This window comes from Oreochromis niloticus, linkage group LG3 (genome assembly GCF_001858045.2).
Source record: "Oreochromis niloticus isolate F11D_XX linkage group LG3, O_niloticus_UMD_NMBU, whole genome shotgun sequence".
NCBI classification, from domain to species: Eukaryota; Metazoa; Chordata; class Actinopteri; order Cichliformes; family Cichlidae; genus Oreochromis; species Oreochromis niloticus.
Genome location: NC_031967.2, coordinates 73648277 through 73666667, shown reverse-complemented (window position 1 = coordinate 73666667; position 18391 = coordinate 73648277). Strand labels below are relative to the sequence as shown.

The 18391-nt window shown below is 39.5% G+C and overlaps 1 protein-coding gene, 1 long non-coding RNA gene and 1 pseudogene across 2 annotated transcripts; 2 read left to right on the top strand and 1 right to left on the bottom strand.

Annotated features, from left to right (window-relative positions):
• The first annotated feature begins 575 nt into the window (after positions 1-575).
• Positions 576-11033, top strand: LOC109199013 (CD209 antigen-like protein E). The gene is made up of 6 exons (XM_019354345.2): positions 576-694; positions 793-894; positions 1198-1395; positions 3410-3552; positions 9177-9283; positions 10631-11033. Exons 1-6 carry the CDS (start codon positions 622-624, stop codon positions 10773-10775), a joined length of 768 nt encoding a protein of 255 aa, XP_019209890.1. The 5' UTR covers positions 576-621; the 3' UTR covers positions 10776-11033.
• A 3330-nt stretch (positions 11034-14363) lies between these two features.
• LOC109199020 (uncharacterized) lies at positions 14364-15281 on the top strand. The gene is made up of 2 exons (XR_002059525.2): positions 14364-14648; positions 14729-15281. It is a non-coding gene; the product is annotated as an uncharacterized LOC109199020 (long non-coding RNA).
• Positions 15282-15837: 556 nt separating this feature from the next.
• On the bottom strand, positions 15838-17447 carry LOC109199019 (general transcription factor II-I repeat domain-containing protein 2-like; annotated as a pseudogene).
• Positions 17448-18391: the final 944 nt, after the last annotated feature.

Here is an 18391-nt window from a genome sequence, read left to right as displayed (position 1 = left end):
AGGCAACAGTGCTAACCACCATGCCCAACCCTAAAAAATAAAATACAATATATGTTGCCCCCAAAAGTTGATTCTATTCATCTGGACTTTTTCAGTGGGAGAAACGTTTCGTCACTCATCCAAGTGACTTCCTCAGTCTCAGCTTTCTCCAATCTTATAAACACTACATTTCAATAATGACTGAAACTAGCACCACCAAAAATATATGTTGCCATTTTAAATTAAATATTTTGTTTAAATTATTAGTTAATCATTGATTTTATTTTATTTTTTTAGATCCAGGTCACAACACAGCAACACTTCAGTATTTTGAAGCCAAAACAATGGATTTGGGTCTTTTTGGTACATTTTTGTCACATATCCAACAAATGTTCCCCAGTATTCCAAATAATTCTAGTTTTAGCATACCTTATGATTTATAAAAGGTCACTTAGTCAGTGAGATTCTTTTTTTTCTTTTAGTAGAGAGCTTTAGACATATGACTTTTTTTGTTTTATCTCCCATATCTATTATTGTGCAAAGTGACTTCCTCTTTAGTTTTAAAGAACAGCTTTGAACCAGTGACACTCTGACACTTCACAGGTCCTGTGCTGCAGAGGTGACTGTCACTGAAAACAAGCAATGGAGGAAGTTTATGTCAATGGGGAATTTTCCCAATCTCACAACCCAGTAGCTTTAACTAATAATTACATGGGTGAGAATTAAGTGACAAAAAAGTGACCAGATATATTTGTAACATCTGTTAGGATTGTTGTATGCACTGTTATTTTCACTGTTTATTTTTCATTTCAGGTCCAAGGAGCTCTAAGAGGAGTTTCTCTTCAGCGGTTATTCTCTCTCTGGGCCTTCTGAACATTTTCCTGCTGGTTGGACTCATCACCCTCAGTGTCTACTGTGAGTCTGGTTCTGATAAATATATGTAACATTCATCAGCCCACATATGAACAGACTGAAAATTCTTCCACTGTAGATTTTGGTTATGATCTGCCCATGTCAAATCGAATAAAACTAAGCAACATTTAAATGTACAAAGACCAACAAATGAAAAAATGTAAAATCCATACAAAGCTGATAAGAATTCAGCAAAAATAGCTCCATCTTTCATTACCTATGTTACAAATGGGCAAAGTGTTAAAATGGATTTTATAAATGCATAAAGTTTAGTGTTTCCGACGAATGGATCTTAATGTATTTCAGTGCACGGTGCAGCTACAAGTGTCTCTGCTACTAGCAGCAACATTTCCTCCATGACTGAAGACGAAAACCATCTGAAGGCAAATCTTTCCACTGTCATAAACAAACTTTCCTCCATGACTGAGGAGAGAGACCTTCTGCATACCCGTCTCACTGAAAAGACCAGAGAGCTGGAAAGACTTCAGAGTTTGTCCAAACAGAGTGAGTCCTTGTATTTCCTGTTGAGATTGATTTGTTTTGTGTCTTTGTAAAAGTTTTCACTGTGAAATGCAGTTATTCAGTTTTCCAACATTGTGATAAGATCTTTGACTCCTTATACCTCAGTGATAAATCAATTAAAGATAAAAACATTTGTTTATAATCAGGAACCCCAAAATGTGTATTTTTGCATACAGAGCTGCATTGCAGCAGTATCTTATGTTCTTCACAAATTCAGTTTGGCTCTGAATAACTCCTTATTATCTTTCTGCTGTTGGTTGCTCACAACATTACATTACTTTTTTTATTATTGTTTTTCAAATCTACAACAGCTAAGTGATTCACCCACTGTTCTAATATGATCACTTACTAAGTGAAAGAAACAAAATTTCATTCTACAAATGTTTGATAATGTCTGATACAAATATGCCAAAATGTATTACTTTATAGATATGTAAAACTTTATTAGGAGTTACTAAAATTCATAAATCCTCAGCATGTAGACCTAAATGTAAAATTTAACTTCAGAATTTTGATACATTCAGCTTTCTGTTTATAATACTGTCATCAGGGAAAGGGACAAGCTACACCCTGGGCATGTTCATATTTACATTTAAACTTTCACGCATGTCTTTGGACTGCACCTTTTTGCTGCAAGGCGACAGTGCTAATACTGCACCACGTGGAACATTTATGACTTGTTTTTGTTGTTTGTTTTTTTTAATACAATCTTATTGTTTAGTTGAAGGTCACAAAGGATTATTATGTGTAGATGTCTTGTAGAAGGGAGGGAAGCAGGACAAAAGACAACCTATGAAAGAGAGCCAGAGATTATTAATCAATATTGAGTAAACGCATAGTGGTGTATAAGACTGAAAAAAGAAGCTGATTGAAGAAGCAATGGTCCCACGATGCATCACAGGAAACCCTGAACAGCCTGGGCCTGTTGCAGCACAACTGAGGGAAGATTCAGGGTCACCTAAAATGAAACTTTGAAGCCTAATCTTGAAAGTATAGAGGCTGTTTATCTCCTGAATCCAGAAGCTGGTTCCACAAAAGAAGGCCTAAAGAGCTGAAGGCTCTTGGAATGACAAGAAAGCTTGCAGTCCGAGAGTAAAATGCTCTAATGGTGTGACATAGTATAAGGTTTTTAAGATAAGATCGGGCCTGATTATTCAAGGCCTAATATAAGATGTTGCTTTTTTTAGAGATACTGTGCAAACACAAGAAAACTTTCCTACATATTTCTTATGACATGACTGTATGACTTTTTAGCTGGGTTTTGAGATGGCATCTAGAGTAAATATCTGGTTAGACACGATGTTTAGAAGATTGTTGTGTTCTTTTCTGAATGGGTATAAAAATTAAAACCCTTTATGATCTGCAAAGTTATATTTATGCAGTCATGAAGAGTACAGGTAGTTCTGGAACTGTCTGCAGTATCACAGCAATGCATGCATTGCAGTATTTGATCAACAGTTTTTAAATTAGAAAATGAATCACAAGCCGTATTTAGGAAGCAGATAAAAAGTGTGGTTTCTTGAGTGCTACATATAAAAGGGCATGCATCACTTTAGTCTTTGCTCAGTGTACCATTACTTCAGTCATTTTATGTCACTGGTGTCTAATAGGGCAACAGTATCAAAACACAAACACTGTTAGACTCTAAGGGAGACATTACGTGTTGACATAGTTGTGAGCAACAGATGCTTTTCCCCCAAAAAATCTTGGTTGCTTATTTAATATGATCATTCACAAAAACAAAGAAACAGAAAGAAAATGTGTGATTATTTACCTCCTGAACCCTTCTGTAATGTTAGCACTGTTTCCTCTCAGTTCCTACTCACTGAAATAACTGGAAGTCCTAAACAATTTCAACACTAGACTGTTACTAGAGCACAATACAAAACGTCTTTACTTTTGTGACAAAAATCATCTTTACATTGCAAATCAAGTTAACAAAAATGGTTCCACACCCAGGAGTAAAGGATTAATATTTCTTGTCTGTTTCTACCAGAGAAAACTTGTGCTTCAGGATGGAGAATGTTCAGTTGTAGTTGTTATTTCCTGTCTGAGAAGACTGGTTCCTGGGATGAAGGCAGAAGTGACTGCAGAGACAGAGGAGCTGATCTGGTGGTCATAGACAGCTCTGAAGAACAGGTACAGTGTTCATGTGTATGGGTTTTACTGTGTTTATGAATGAATATTTCATATCTCTCATTTCATTTTGGACATTTTACAGAAAAATACAGATGGTGCAGCATACATTAGGTTCCTCTATTATTACAACTTGAGAAAGAGAATTAGGTATGAAGTTGATGAGAGTCTGCAGACAAGAGGCCGGAAGTGATAGAAACCCTGCACAGTTCTATTACTTACTAGTTCTATTACTTTACTATACTATTGCATATGGTAATCCGATGTTTTGTTTTCTCTGTGGACTTATCCTTAGACAAAGGTCAATTTATTTACTATTCTCTATCTGCGTACCTAAAAACATATAGACATAGTACATTGTTACACGTTTGTAAACAGTCTCACAAAACTTTTGCTATGTGCACTGCATTACAGTGAGTGGCCTGTTTACTCCCACTAGAGCTGCTCTTTTGGGAGATACTCCCTCTTGTGGTGTAATGGAGGAATAACTACTCTTCCAGTACTATGCCTCATTGGAGACTGAAGCACACATTATTTTAAAAACTAAAACTAGCAAACTAACAAAAATAACATATTTGAAACACCAGAACATTTTTTTAAAAATACAATATTGTAAATGAAGATTGGGTTCCGGGGGAGTATGGTTGCAAAGCTGAAACTTAAAGGAATTGACGGAAGGGCACCACCAGTAGTGGAGCCTGCGGCTTAATTTGACTCAACACGGGAAACCTCACCCGGCCCGGACACGGAAAGGATTGACAGATTGATAGCTTCATTTACAATACAATATTGTAAATGAAGATTGTAAATGAAGATTATGGGGGGTGTCTTGTTTGGCAATAATGCATTTCTTGTCCTTGCACTTTCTTCACATTCAAAATCTTAGATGTCCACCAGCAACTTAACTCTGCAGGAGCTGTGGACTTTGGAGCTGATTCCCTGCCACCCTTTCTGTTTACCAAAGGAGTAAACCAAAGGAGACTACGATGACCTGGATTACTGAGAACCTTCACAGACATATCTTTCTGTTTACCATTCAGTCATTTTCAAGTTTCACTCTCCTCTCAGTATGTTATATATCAATAATGATTCAAAAGTCTAAATCATCCACCTGTGAGCTCAACATTCTTCCCATTGTCATAGTTAAAGCCTGTCTTACCTCATGGGCCCCTCTTACCACTACCATTATTCACTCTTCCCTCAGTATTGGAGTTGTTCCTTCTTAGGCTATGTTCACACTGCAGGCGAAAGCGCATCAAATCCGATTTTTTTGACCCTATGCGACCCATATCCGATCATGGTATGACAGTGTGAACGGCACAAATCCGATATTTTCAAATCCGATCTGGGTCACTTTCGTATGTGGTACTGAATCCGATACATGTTTTAGAAAGCGACTGCTGTTTGAACGGTCATGTTGCATTAAATCCGTCTTTTACGTCACTGACACAAGACAGACGGCAATTATCAGCTCCAGAGAAGCGCCCACAGAAGACAACGCGAACGCTTCCTGGCCATCCAGTGTAGATGTTAGTGAAACTGTTGGGAAGACAACGTTGGAGAAACGTGAACATTTTATTTGTACTGTATAATCTGCAGATTCTGACAGAAATCTGCATAAATTCCTTTGAAGCACCGCTCCTCTCTAAAACAGCAACAAGGATAATTATTAGGTTATTCACATTATTATGTAAATAACAAAATAACTTAAAACAAAAACTGGGAAACGTAAAGTTCGAAGTCTTTATATTAAGGGCCATCAGTCAAACAATACTGTTTGCTCTGGGTCTAAACAGAGCGCGTTGTGTGTGACGTCTTCTTTTGCGCATGCGGGCCGCTTTGAGGGTTCACACTAGAGCGCGTTTGCTGTCGCATTTTATTTGTAGTGTGAACAAGCAGACAAAAAAAATCAGATTTGATCAAAAAATCGCAACTGAGCATTAACCCCTGCAGTGTGAACGTAGCCTTAGTCTGGGTGTCATCCTCGAAAGTACATTGTAATTTCCGTCTCATAGGAGTCATATTAGTCACATCAAGTGGTCCCCTTACTTCAACCTATGCAGTATTAATGGTTGATCTTGTTCTTGTGCTTCAACAGCTGCCCATAGATTGTAGATTTATTTCAAATTATTGCTTCTTACTTTCAAATGTATCCATAACCTGGCCCCTCCCTACTTTTGTGATTTATTCCACATTGCTAGTCATTCCTGCTCCCTTAGGTCTTCGCTCACCACTCACCTATTGTTCCCGTTGCTTGTCTCACCACTGTGGGGATCAGAGCTTTCAGCCACTCTGGAATTCACTTATTCCTGAATCAGGAATACTGGCTCTCTTCCCTTATTCAAGTCAAAAGTCAAAATCCATCGTTTCTAAATGGCTTACTCTCTTTATCTTAGATCTTAGAGAAAATATTTCTCTAAGATCATTTCCTCCAGCAGTCACAATCCACGTGTGTTATTTAAATCTATTGACTCAGTCTTAAATGCTCCACAAAGTTGCTGTTTGGAGGCCTCTCATAAACTGTCTAATGATTTTATGTGTTTTTTCATTAAGAAGGTTGCAACCACGCGGGCTCTCATTTCTTCCCCTGAGTCTGACCCCTCTGTCTTGATCCCTTGCTCTGCTGTTTTTAACCAGTTTGAGCCTGTGTCCCTTTCTTATTTAGAGGATGTGGTCGGCCACCTGAGGCCCTCTGGTTCCCCAAATGATCCTGTCCCACCACAGTTTTTTAAGGAGATTTTTCCTAGCGTAGGCCAGGCTGTTCTTACTGTTATAAACAGCAGTTTAATATCTGGTGTAGTCCCTGCTAATTTTAAGCATGCGGTAGTACAACCCTTGCTTAAGAAACCTGCCCTGGACCACACTGTATTGGCTAACTACAGACCTATCTCCAAGTTGTCCTTTATGTCTAAAATCTTAAAGAAAATTGTACATTGCCAATTGATGGATTTTTTAAATGAGAATGGTATCCTGGAGGTCTTTCAATCAGGTTTTAAAAACTTTCATAGCACGGAGTCAGCACTCTTAAAGGTTTTTAATGATATCCTCCTTACCTGTGACTCTGGTAATCATGTTGTTCTTGTCCTCCTTTACCTAACAGCTGCCTTTGACACTGTAGACCACAACATTTTACTGTCTCGCTTGCACCATCTTGCAGGCATTCGTGGTACTGCTTTGAAATGGTTTAGGTCTTATCTTTGTGACAGAACTTTTAGTGTTAACTTTTTAGGGTATGAGTCTTCCTCTGCCACTTTTCAGTCTGGGGTCCCGCAGGGCTCAATTTTAGGGCCTCTGCTTTTTTCATTATATTTACAGCCCCTGGGAACCATCCTCAGAAGGCATGGAATATCCTTCCACTGCTATGCTGACGACTGTCAGATTTATCTGCCTCTGAAGCAGAAAGAGGCCTTCTCTATTAAGCCACTTCTAGCATGTCTAGAAGACATTAAATCTTGGATGTCCCTAAACTTTCTAAGGTGTAATTCAAGCAAAACTGAGGTGATTCTGTTTGGTCCTAGTGGACCTTGTGAACCCTCTGCTATTGATTTGGGACCCCTGGCAGAGTATTTTAAATCTGTTGTTACAAACCTGGGTTTTAAGATGGACAGTGATTTTAAATTAGACAGTCAAATTAGGGCTACTGTCAAGTCCAGTTTTTCTCATTTAAGGCGCTTGGCAAAGATAAGACCTATTTTATCCAGGCCGCGTCTTGAAACGGTAATCCATGCTTTTATTTCATGTCGTCTAGATTACTGTAATGCACTGTATTGTGGAGTTAGTCAGCATCTTCTCTCTCGTCTGCAGCTGGTCCAGAATTCTGCTGCACGACTTTTAACCAAAACTCGTAAAAGAGAGCACATAACTCCCATCCTGGCTTCACTCCATTGGCTGCCTGTATATCTTAGAGTTCATTTTAAAATTCTCATATTTGTGTTTAAATGTTTAAATGGTCTTGCCCCAACTTACCTCTCTGAGCTTCTGCATCCTTACTCACCCCCCAGGTCTCTCAGGTCAGCTGACAAGCTGCTCCTGGAGGTGCCCAGGTCCAAGAGGAAGCTCAGAGGGGACAGGGCTTTCTCTATTGCTGCTCCTAATCTGTGGAACAATCTGCCCCAGCACATTAGAAAGGCCCCCTCACTGTCCACTTTTAAAACACGTCTTAAAACCCATTTTTACTCCTTGGCTTATGACACAGTCTGACCCTGATTTTATTGATTTTATTGTTTTGATCTAATGTGCTGATTTTATTGTTTTAAATGTAATTCTCATCATCATTTTTTATACTATTTTATTATTGTCTTTGCTATTTGTGCTAATTTTATTTATTTTAATGTCATTTTAATAATCATTTTTATATATATGTATTATTTATTTTATATTATTATTTTTCTTATTTTTTAACATGTTTAATATATCATTTTGGCATGTCGAGTGTACAGCACTTTGTGTTCAGCTGGGGGCTGATCTGAAAGTGCTATATAAATAAATTGCTTGCTTGCTTGCTTGCTTTAAAAATTGACTCCAATTGTTTTAAAATTTTATTCTAATGCTGTTTTTATTGCATTAATAGTTGTTCTTTATGCTTTGTATGGTGACCGTGGATTTTAGAAAGACACTCGCAAATAAAATGTATTACTATTATTGTAGCGAAACCCCCCCCCCCCCCCCAATCAAGGATGTCACTTTACTGATGAAGTTTTGAAGGTTTAATGGCAGTAAACCATCAATCTCACCGTAAGAGCTGGGGATGTATACATAGAAACAGCGTGTAAGCAAAAAATCTACACTCTTACAATCATAAACCTTACAACATAAAGTAATCTTCAACATAAAATTTAACAAATGTAGCCTCTGTCACACAAAACATCTAAACATGTCCTTATTTATGTCATAAACATACCTTGTGCCTCTATCAATGGGGCTGCTAATGACAAAGGAAATCTCCATGGGCTCCGTTAAACCATCACACTTCAAACTCCCGCGACTGCCACTAAACACTGCTCCAACAACTGTTTTACAGGAAACCATCCCATCAAAATAAAAGCTTTTAAACCCAAACAGTAAGGCTACATTCACACTGCAGGCGAAAGCGCATCAAATCCGATTTTTTTGACCCTTATGAAATACATCTTCAAAGCTGAAAACTGGAGCACTGAGTCAAAGTGAGAGAGAAATTGCAAAACCTGATTTTACAGTGAAGTAAACAAACTTTCCATAAAGAGTTTCATGTCCCAGCATTTTTTGAAAAAGCATTTGAATAATGCTTCAAAATGCCCTTTCCATGAGAACATAATTGAAGGACTTTGATAAAATATGTCAATTAAGGTAGATTTCAACAATGTTACACTGTAAGAACATAGAGGAGCATCCACAAATAAATAATTTACAATGACAGCAGCCTACATGTGGAAGGACCAAGACGACTAAGAAATGTATATATAAAAAAACCCAAACATCAAAAACAGAAGTCACCTCAAGATGCGAAATGTTACAATTATGTTCTTACTTTTTCTTAAGTAGTAAGTGAAGTTTTCTGGGATTTTTATGTTCAGATTAAAAAAAACACATGCATGTACCATACTGTGGTGCAAAAACTAAAATACAATGTTTTTGTTCTTGTTGAGCAGGACTTCCTTGTTAGCTTCATCCAGAAACCAACTTGGATTGGTTTAAATGACAAAGAAGAAGAAGGAAGATGGAAATGGGTAGATGGAACTCCTCTGAGTTTTTTGACGTAAGCACTATTAATTATATTTATAATATGTCCACTTAGGTGGACAACGGATGTATATGGAGTAACACATCAGTGTCCAATGTAGTGGTTTATGTGCAAGTATACCATCAACACTCACACAAATACAAGAAAACAGCCTTTGAATAGCTGTCGACTGTAGTGACCACTATGCGTGAAAGCGTTAATAATAATTAAATGCAGAGAGATGTGTAAGGAGATACTATAGAGAGAGAGAAAGGTGAGTGAAGAAGAAACACTAAGTGAATCACGGGAGACCTACTTCAGACCTACTTCAGACCTACTTAACTAAAGGAGGATTCAGGTCACTGGTTGGGGAAAGTATGAAGAAGATAGCAGAGGGAAAGGCACAAATAAGAAAGAGCCCATTTAAAATGAATGACTAATGATTTAATGAAATGGTTGTGTATAAACGCCACCATTTCAAGAGGTCAATGAAGAAAAAATTCTCTCTGGCTCCTTACAGACTGCATCATGGGAAGTCAGGCAGGTTAGTTTAATTGCAGCTTAACTAAAGTAAGCTTAACTTTCCTGGATGATGGAGAATGCATCAAGACCTTAACTAAAGGAATGTTCAGGATCACCTGATTCATCTCTAACTATAAGCTTGTTCACAAAGGAAAGTTTTAAGTTTAGTCTTTAAAATAGAGGGTGCTTGTGTCCTGAATCCAGACTGGGAGCTGGTTCCACAGGAGGAGGCCTGAAAGCTGAAGGCTCTGCCTGTCATTCTACTTTGAGAAACACACTGAAGATTAAAACACACCAGTAGTTTGAAGTGTATCGATCTGTTAGACTCTAAATTTCTAATTTCATTCGATATGGCGAATGACTTCTGAGGTCTTAATCCATCTCCAGCTCAAGATGCTGTAGATTCCCGTCAGTAACACTTGCTGTCCGAGTTTTAATTATCTTTTATTAATCTGCGCTCGATTACTCTGGAACCGGATGTAGGTCCCAAAAAACTGAATTTTGGAACTGAAATTGAATGGTGAGAAGTGAAACTGAAATTATTCGAGAGCAACATTTTTAAAGGATAAAATACAGTTTCAAAGCAAATGAATTCATTTGCAGAATATAAAATTCAATTTCAATTTAGTGTCGAACATTTTCAAACCAATATATTGAATTTCAAATTAGGCTAATTCAAATTCAGTTTTAAAAAGTATTTATTCAAGTTACAATTCAAAGTCAGTCTGAGTAATTCAAATTCGAATTTAACTTATTCAACTTCAGATTCTGACGGCACAAAGTTCTGCTCATAAACCTCCCACTGTGTTTCCAGTGTAATTCCTTTGTCAATGATTATAATGCTATTCACTGATCTGTCAGGTACTGGAGAACTGGCCAACCTGATAATGGTGATGGAGATCCACAGTGGGGTGAAGAGGACTGTGTTCATATCAGGACAGATTCTTCGTGGAATGATCTTTCATGTGGAAATTCTCTGCCATGGGTCTGTGAAAAATTACCATAACACCACTTCTTGGCTTTTTGGAAGATTAGATATGTTCACATATCGCTTAACTTTAGCTATTATTAATATTTTATCCACGTGTTCTGATTTATTCCTTTCTGAGTAGATAATAAGGTTTAGTTAAAAGGATGCAATCCTAAAATGTACTTATAGCTATATACTGTTTTATATAATACATATTTTTTATAATACATTTTATTATAATACATTTTTAAGATAGACAGACCTTCTGGTGGGAGAAAAAATGTAACCTGAGGTACCACTGCTTACTGCCTTCTCTGTTGTATCTGATGATTATTCATTATTAAAGAACAGGTGAAAAAAATCTGACTACAGGAGGCTCATTGATCACCACATTACTTATGTGATAATAGGATTATTTATTGATAATAGGAGATTGTTAAAACGTTATTATTTACACTGATGTCAGGAAGAACTGCTGTGTGTGATATTGTTCACTGTAGTGGATAAATTCATGTGTTGATAGGTGTTTTGTTGTCAGGTGAATTAGATTTACAATGACTTAACAAAATCACATCCCTGAAGTTTAACTGAGTGCTTCACCACTGGAGTACAAGAACTGGTCAAATCACCTGATGATTGGCCCCATGTAGTAATAAATGGGCAGTGACGGGCCTCTGCAAGTTATTTGTTAGCTAATTATTTAAATTACACAAATACACAAGGTCATATCCCGGTTTTTAAATTTTAACTGAAGTTCAAGCTTCAGAGAAATAATTTTTCAGTGCAACTGAAGCAAAATAAAATCTATCAATCAAATCAAATTCTTAAAAGCAATCATGATGTTAGCATCCACGTCCTTCTGTGAGTGCACATGTCTCTATGATAACTCAGGCCAGGAGCCTTTCAGCTAACAGACTGATGAGTAGAGCTTTATATGGCCCTCTGAGCACTGACTGAAGGTGCCAAACCATGATGCTAGAGAGGAATCTAGAGTAATCTCTCTCAGAGCGCTTTAAGTGTCTCTGGATATGTTGCCCCCCCTTCTTTAATGGTAAAGGCAGTGGTTCCTAAACTTTCCTTGCTGCCTCCCCCCCCCTTTGTTTACAAGAAAAATGTAAAGTGGCTGGAGTGATGACAGTTACTCAGACTAGGGATGCACCGATCCCGATACTGGTATCGGGTATCGGGGCCGATACTGTAAAATTTGTGCGTACTCGTACTCGTAAAAGTCAACCGATACCATGAACCGATACTAATGTAGCCCGGATGGGAATTTGGGAGTAGATACTCATAATTCCCATGGACTTGAACGCCACATAAGGTGTTCACAGTTCACAGAAGAGAACGGCATGGAGAGATGCACGAGGTTAGCTGAACCAAAGTGAGAGACTCGGCTAGTTTTACTGAGGTTAACTAGCACAAAAGAGTGTGTGACTAGAAAGCTAACCGTGTGAGAGCTTCGCAACAGAGTGTGGGTGAAGTGACTTTTTGTTTCAACGGTCGCACCACCGTGGAAAACTGTGTTTCCAGCCATGACCGCCGAGGCTAAAGGCTAGCCCGGACTGCTTGGTTGCGCCACGGAGGCAGGACTGTCGGAGAGCTGGACAGTGACTGGCCAACGCGCTGTAGCAGAGACAGCATCGGGTCCGCAGGGAGTGGATTTAGTGTGGGACTGGTGAATGGCGACCTACTGAGCAACGGAACTGTAAGTCAGACTTTTGTGCTCTTACTGGGGAGAAGAGGATTTTTCTCCATCGTCCGGCGTGAGCAGCAAACAGGCCTGCAACAAGTGTGAATGTGAGTGTGTGTGGGGCCCATGTGTGAATATTGTATGTTTAGTGGATTTATATAACGTGTTTTGGAGTGTATATTAGTGAGTCACTTACCAAAAGGTGATAACATAAGTTGGGTTGTTTAATATAATTTGAAAGGGAATTATTTCATTTATACAGTGTATTTCATTTGGTTAAGGAATTGGAATATCATTTGAGTTTAAAAAAGGGATGTGTTGTGCAGTATTTGTCTCTGCCCTTACGTTCAGTAAACGTTTCGTTTGTGTTAAAGAGTTGTCTGGGGTCGTTTCTTTACTACTGGTTAAGTTTAACTTGTGTGTGGTAGAAGTATCGGTTTTTGTACTCGGTATCGGCAAGTACTCAGATCCAAGTATCGGTATCGGATCGGTTTGAAAAAATTGGTATCGTTGCATCCCTAACTCAGACCATGGCTCATGAGGTGGGTTGGCAGCACTGGGATGTGTGGGGTAGTGTTTGTTAACTGTCCGAATGGGAAAGAAGCTGTTAGTGACTCTGGAGGTGTGGGACCTGATTGGCCTGTGATGTCTGTGCCTCCTGAAGTCCATTATGAGTTTTTTTTGTTTTAAGATGTTCGGCTTCAGGTTATTTTCTGACAACCAGCAGAACAGAAAGACTTTTTTGTGTTCCTGAGTGGGAGTGTTTAATATTCTGCTCCTGACACTGGCCATAGAAAGCCTCCTTTGTCGCTGACCCTCTGAAGTTTTCTGTCTCTGCCAGCACCGGAGGCCTCTGTCCCAGCTGCTCCAGGGTCTCTGCTGCCGGCCTCTGTTTGTGTCACCTGAGGATTTTTATCCACATCGGTGGAGTTCTTTCCCCCCCCCCAGCCTGTCCTGTTTGTCTCTTTTGCCATCAGAATTACAGTGGGATGCAAAAGTTTGGGCAACCTTGTTAATAGTCATTATTTCCCTGTATAAATCATTGGTTGTTACAATAAAAAATGTCAGTTAAATATATCATATACACTGTAAAAAAGAAAAAGGTGAAAAAACATAAAATTTCAAGGCAACATGATGCAAAAGATTTTTGAGTTTTTTCAACTTTTGCCAACTGTTGTTGACTTAACTAAGATTTACAAGTTCTGCCAACTTGGATCTTCTTGTTCACCTAATTAGGATAATCCTGGAAGTCTAACGAAGAAATTCTGGTTTCAATGCCATGTATTTCTGCCTTCACCAAACAAAGATATTCTTGTTGAATAATCATACAATTCTTACTCCAGTGAGTTGAAAATTTACCTATAAAAACAAAGGAAAATGTATGCTGTTATTATACTTGAAAAAACACTCAATAAAATAGATACAGAATAAAACAAAGCACAATTCAATGTTATCTAAAAGCTTATGTATTTTGTTCAACAGTGCTTTCAGTACATTTCAGAACCTCATGGGTAGTAGGGTGAATTTCTGTAAAAAAAATTAAAATAAAAAAGAAGAAGAAGAAGAAGGAGAAAACAAAGAAAAGAAAAAAAGAAATAACAAACAAACAAAAAACGTGTTGCCAGTTTCTTTTGGGTGCTTTGAGCACCCCAGGAGAGACGTTAAAATTCCAGAGTCCAGAACCAAAAAAGAAGAGTGTCCAGCAACTTAACAATTAACGCACACACCTTCACCGTCTTCTAAAAGCTGAACTTAACTATTGCACATTAAATTGAGTAGTGCCACAAACGATTGCCTACGTACCCAGACATTAACCTTATACCTGGCAGGGCCACCTCCTCCATCTCCTGCACACCTGGAGCCAATTGCAGGCAATCAAGCTAGAGGGATTTAGGGTACACGTTGATGTTCATCCACTGCCAGTTCGTCATCAACCCATGTTGGTAACAGGCCCTTATGCTTCAAGTTCTATCTGTGATTTGTCTTGTTAACATGACTTTCTTGTACTGCAGTTGCTGGATTCATCTTTGCTCACGCTCTACCTCCAAACTCAGGATACCAAGCAATCATTTTGAAAATCACTCTGTGCCTCACCTGCCTGCCCTCCTGCCATCACACTCCATCTGAAGACCCTGGATCTCAGGTCAGCCTTGCCACGCCACTCAGCTCCCCTGGATTCTCGTCACTCCCCTCTCAACATTCTGTGTCCCCTACTGCAAGTAAGAATTGCTATACTTACTACTTACCACTTCGGAGCTACCTCCACTACATCCCTAACGCCACTGTCTTCTCTCTTCAGTGTGACTGTTCCCTGCTCAGTTCCAATCTGCATCTCAGGCCCCGTTCCCTCGCCCTAGCCACGTTTCCCAGGCCACGCCACGTCAAACTCTACATCTTATTGTTTCTTTTTGTCCTTGCTACGTTTCTACTGCTTAAGGGAAACAAAATATTCTTAAACCATCTGCTGTCTCTGCTCTGGGCTTCTGCTCCTGAGTTCAGTTCAGTACAGACCACTCGGTCCCGTGACAATGGTGAGGATGGCAACTGATGCACCGTTCAACACTGGTTCCAAAATGTCAGTGTCCTGAAGAAAAGTAAAATAAAATATTGAATTATTGAAAAAAGACACACTATAAACAAAACACATTTCTAAAGATTTTAACTTTAACCTGTATACCAGGGATGTCAAAGTGAAATACATCGGAGGGCCAAAAAAAGAAATTTGCTACAAGCTGAGGGCCGAACTGGTTCAATGTTTATTAAAACATATTAAAATGATTGCACATAACCTATTGAACCAAGACCTAACACAGTGTACTGTATATTATTTAACGATTAAATGAATAATCCAATATTTTCTATGGCTCTGTCAGTAATTTTAAGTGAAAACATTTTTCAACAGCCTCACAGACAAAAACAAACTTACTTCAAAGAAAAATTGCATGTCCTGTACATTAAATGAATAAAGCAATATTTTCTCATGGCTCTCAGTTATTTTGAAAGAAAACATTTTCAACAGGCAAACAGCAAAAAAGTAAATGTCATTCATAAACAAAATATGCTCCTTAATATTAAGATGAATGCATAAATGAAATTACATGCATTATAAACTGAAAGTGCAATATCCTACCAATCACTGCTTTCCAATAGTAAAAAGAGAAAATTGAAAAAAAAACAAACAATCAAATCAGTTGTATTCTTTCTCATGGCTCTTATCTGCAATTTTCCCTGAGTCTATTAACTGAAAAATAAATATAAATAAATAAAATACAATAAGATAAAATACAAAAATCTATGGCACACAGACAAAACAATACTTCCTTCAAAGAAAAATCACATCTTGTAGAAACAAATGTAAAAAAATGTAACTGAATTAAAAACTAAAAATACATAAATGTTCTGCGATGCTCACTTGTCTGAGCCAGAGACTTGGTGGTGTCTCATCTTTTGTACGAGTTCATCAATGTTCGGGGTCAGGCTCTGAGCTGAGGAAATCCTCAGAATTGAGTCAAGGTGTTTATCAGTAAGACGGCTCCGGTGTGATGTTTTGTTTAGCTTCATCAAAGAGAACAATTGTTCACACAGGTATGTGCTGCCAAACATGGAGAGCGTCTGAGCAGCTTGGATGCGCAGCTGAGGCATTGCGTCGGGGATGAAACGTGCAAACTCAGTGGCACCCACTCTCTCATATTTTTCCCTCAGTGTCCCTCCATTTGGAGGTTTGGTGGTGCGCTTTCCACATCAACTCCAAAAGGATTGGCAAGTAGTTCGAACCTGCTTTTTTGAGCTTCAAAGTCAGCAAATCGGCGTCGGAACTCAGCGGCAAGTATGTTGAGTTTATCGGCAAACTGTGCACTTGGGAACACAGCGGTAGAGAGCTTGTCTTTCATGGTCTGGCAGCTGGGAAAGTGGCTCAGGTTTTCTTTCTGCATCTGCGTCTCCCACAGACTCAGCTTGGTTTTAAACGCCTTCACCGTACTGTACATATCAGAGATGACACGCCCCCGTCCCTGCAGTTGCAGGTTCATCACATTCAGATGGCTTGTGATGTCGCACAGAAAGGCCATTTCACACATAAATGTTTCATCTCGAAGCTCTGTTGTGTCTTTCCCCTTGCTTTCCATGAACAGACAGATCTCCTCACGAAGCTCGAAACATCTTTGCAGCACCTTTCCCTGGCTTAGCCATCGCACATCTGTGTGATAGGGCAAGTCACCATACTCTGTATCTAACTCGCCCAGAAATGCCTTGAACTGGCGGTGATTTAAACCTTTGGCTCTGATGAAGTTAACTGCACGCGTTATGATGGTCATTACATGTTCCATTTTCAAGGCTTTGCCACATAACGACTCCTGGTGTATTATGCAGTGATAAGCTGTCAGCTCGTCTGTAACATTTTCGTCCCGCATCCTCTCACGTATCCTTGCCACCAATCCACTCCTGTGTCCACACATCGCGGGTGCTCCATCTGTTGTCAATCCCACGAGTTTTTCCCAAGGCAGTCCCATCTCATTTACACATCTGGATACCTCTTCATACAGATCTTGTCCTGTAGTCGTGCCATGCATCGGACGTAACGCCAAAAACTCTTCTGTTACGGTCAGGCTGGAGTCTACTCCACGAATGAAAATTGACAACTGGGCAATGTCAGTTGTGTCAGTGCTCTCATCCACAGCAAGGGAATATGCAATGAAATCTTTTCCCTTTTCCACAAGCTGTTCTTTTAGATTGGTGGACAGCTGGTTTACACGTTCAGCAACGGTGTTTCTGCTCAGGCTCACGTTTGAAAATAGCTGCCTTTTGTCTGGGCACACTGCATCACAAACTTTAAGCATACAGCTTTTGATAAACTCTCCCTCTCTAAATGGTCGGACTGATTTTGCAACTTCTTCTGCCACAAGAAAACTCGCCTTAACAGCAGCCTCGCTTTGTGATTTTGCTTTTGTGAACAAAGCCTGCAGGGACTTAAGACCTCGTTTTAATTCTTCCACCTTCTGTAGCTTTTGTTCCGTGTCCATATTCTTGTCTCTGTCTTTGTGTTTCTTACGGTGCGTTCACACCGAACGCGATAGAGGCGGCCAGAGCGTCAGGTTTACATGTAAAGTCAATGGAAAGAGGGTGATGACACGCGATTGCGCGTCCGGCGAAAATTCTGAAGCAGATTTGCGTCGCGAAAACGCCAAAACGCCTGAAACGCGCGTCAGTGTAGCGCGTCTGGCGCGTTTGACTCGCGGAAAAAACCACGCGCGTGAGTTTTTGTGTTGCATTTTGTGCATACGCCTCTTTCGCCTCTACCGCTCGAGTTGGAAAAATTTGAACTCCAGCGTCAAGTCGCGCCGCGTCAACCAATCAGGAGCCTGGTGACGTGGCTGTAACCAGGTCAAAGGGGCAGATCAAACCAAAGCCCTTCATTCTTCATTCAGTATGGAGGAAAAACTCATCAACGCAGTGGCTAATCGTCCAGAACTATACGATGCTAGCTGCTACTTCTACCGGGACAGGAATAAAAAGGACCGAGCTTGGAGGCACAGAAGTGAGGAGATCGGGCAACCTGGTAAGTTCATTTGTTCTTCTTTTTAATTTTCAGACTGACCCGATGAAGCCGCGCTAAAGCTAGCAAGCCCGCCTACTGTCCCGCTATTTTCCCACTGATGTACAAATACCGTTCTGGTTTTATGCATGTTGTCATATAGGAATATATTGTTTATTAATAAACAGCACACAGTGGTCCCGCTCATCCGTCACTGCCTCGCTTTTTCGCTGATTTTTCATTGCACCGTACAGCATTGCATTCTGCAGCCTGATTGACAAATCTCCTCCGTGTCGTGTCTCCTGCGCTTGCCAAATTGATCATGTTTGGTTTTGATAACCATCACGTCCAATAGAAAAAACAGCACAAAAACACCCATAACTATGACCCTCATTCGGAAATAGACACCTGCACCGGGAGGAAAAGGAAAAG

Excerpts from the sequence above, each read along its gene's own strand:
- LOC109199013 (XM_019354345.2), top strand. The coding sequence starts at position 622 with ATGGAGGAAGTTTATGTCAATGGGGAATTTTCCCAATCTCACAACCCA. Across the intron at positions 695-792 it reads TTTAACTAATAATTACATGG|GTCCAAGGAGCTCTAAGAGG; the intron begins GTGAGAATTAAG and ends TTTTCATTTCAG. Across the intron at positions 3,553-9,176 it reads TAGACAGCTCTGAAGAACAG|GACTTCCTTGTTAGCTTCAT; the intron begins GTACAGTGTTCA and ends CTTGTTGAGCAG.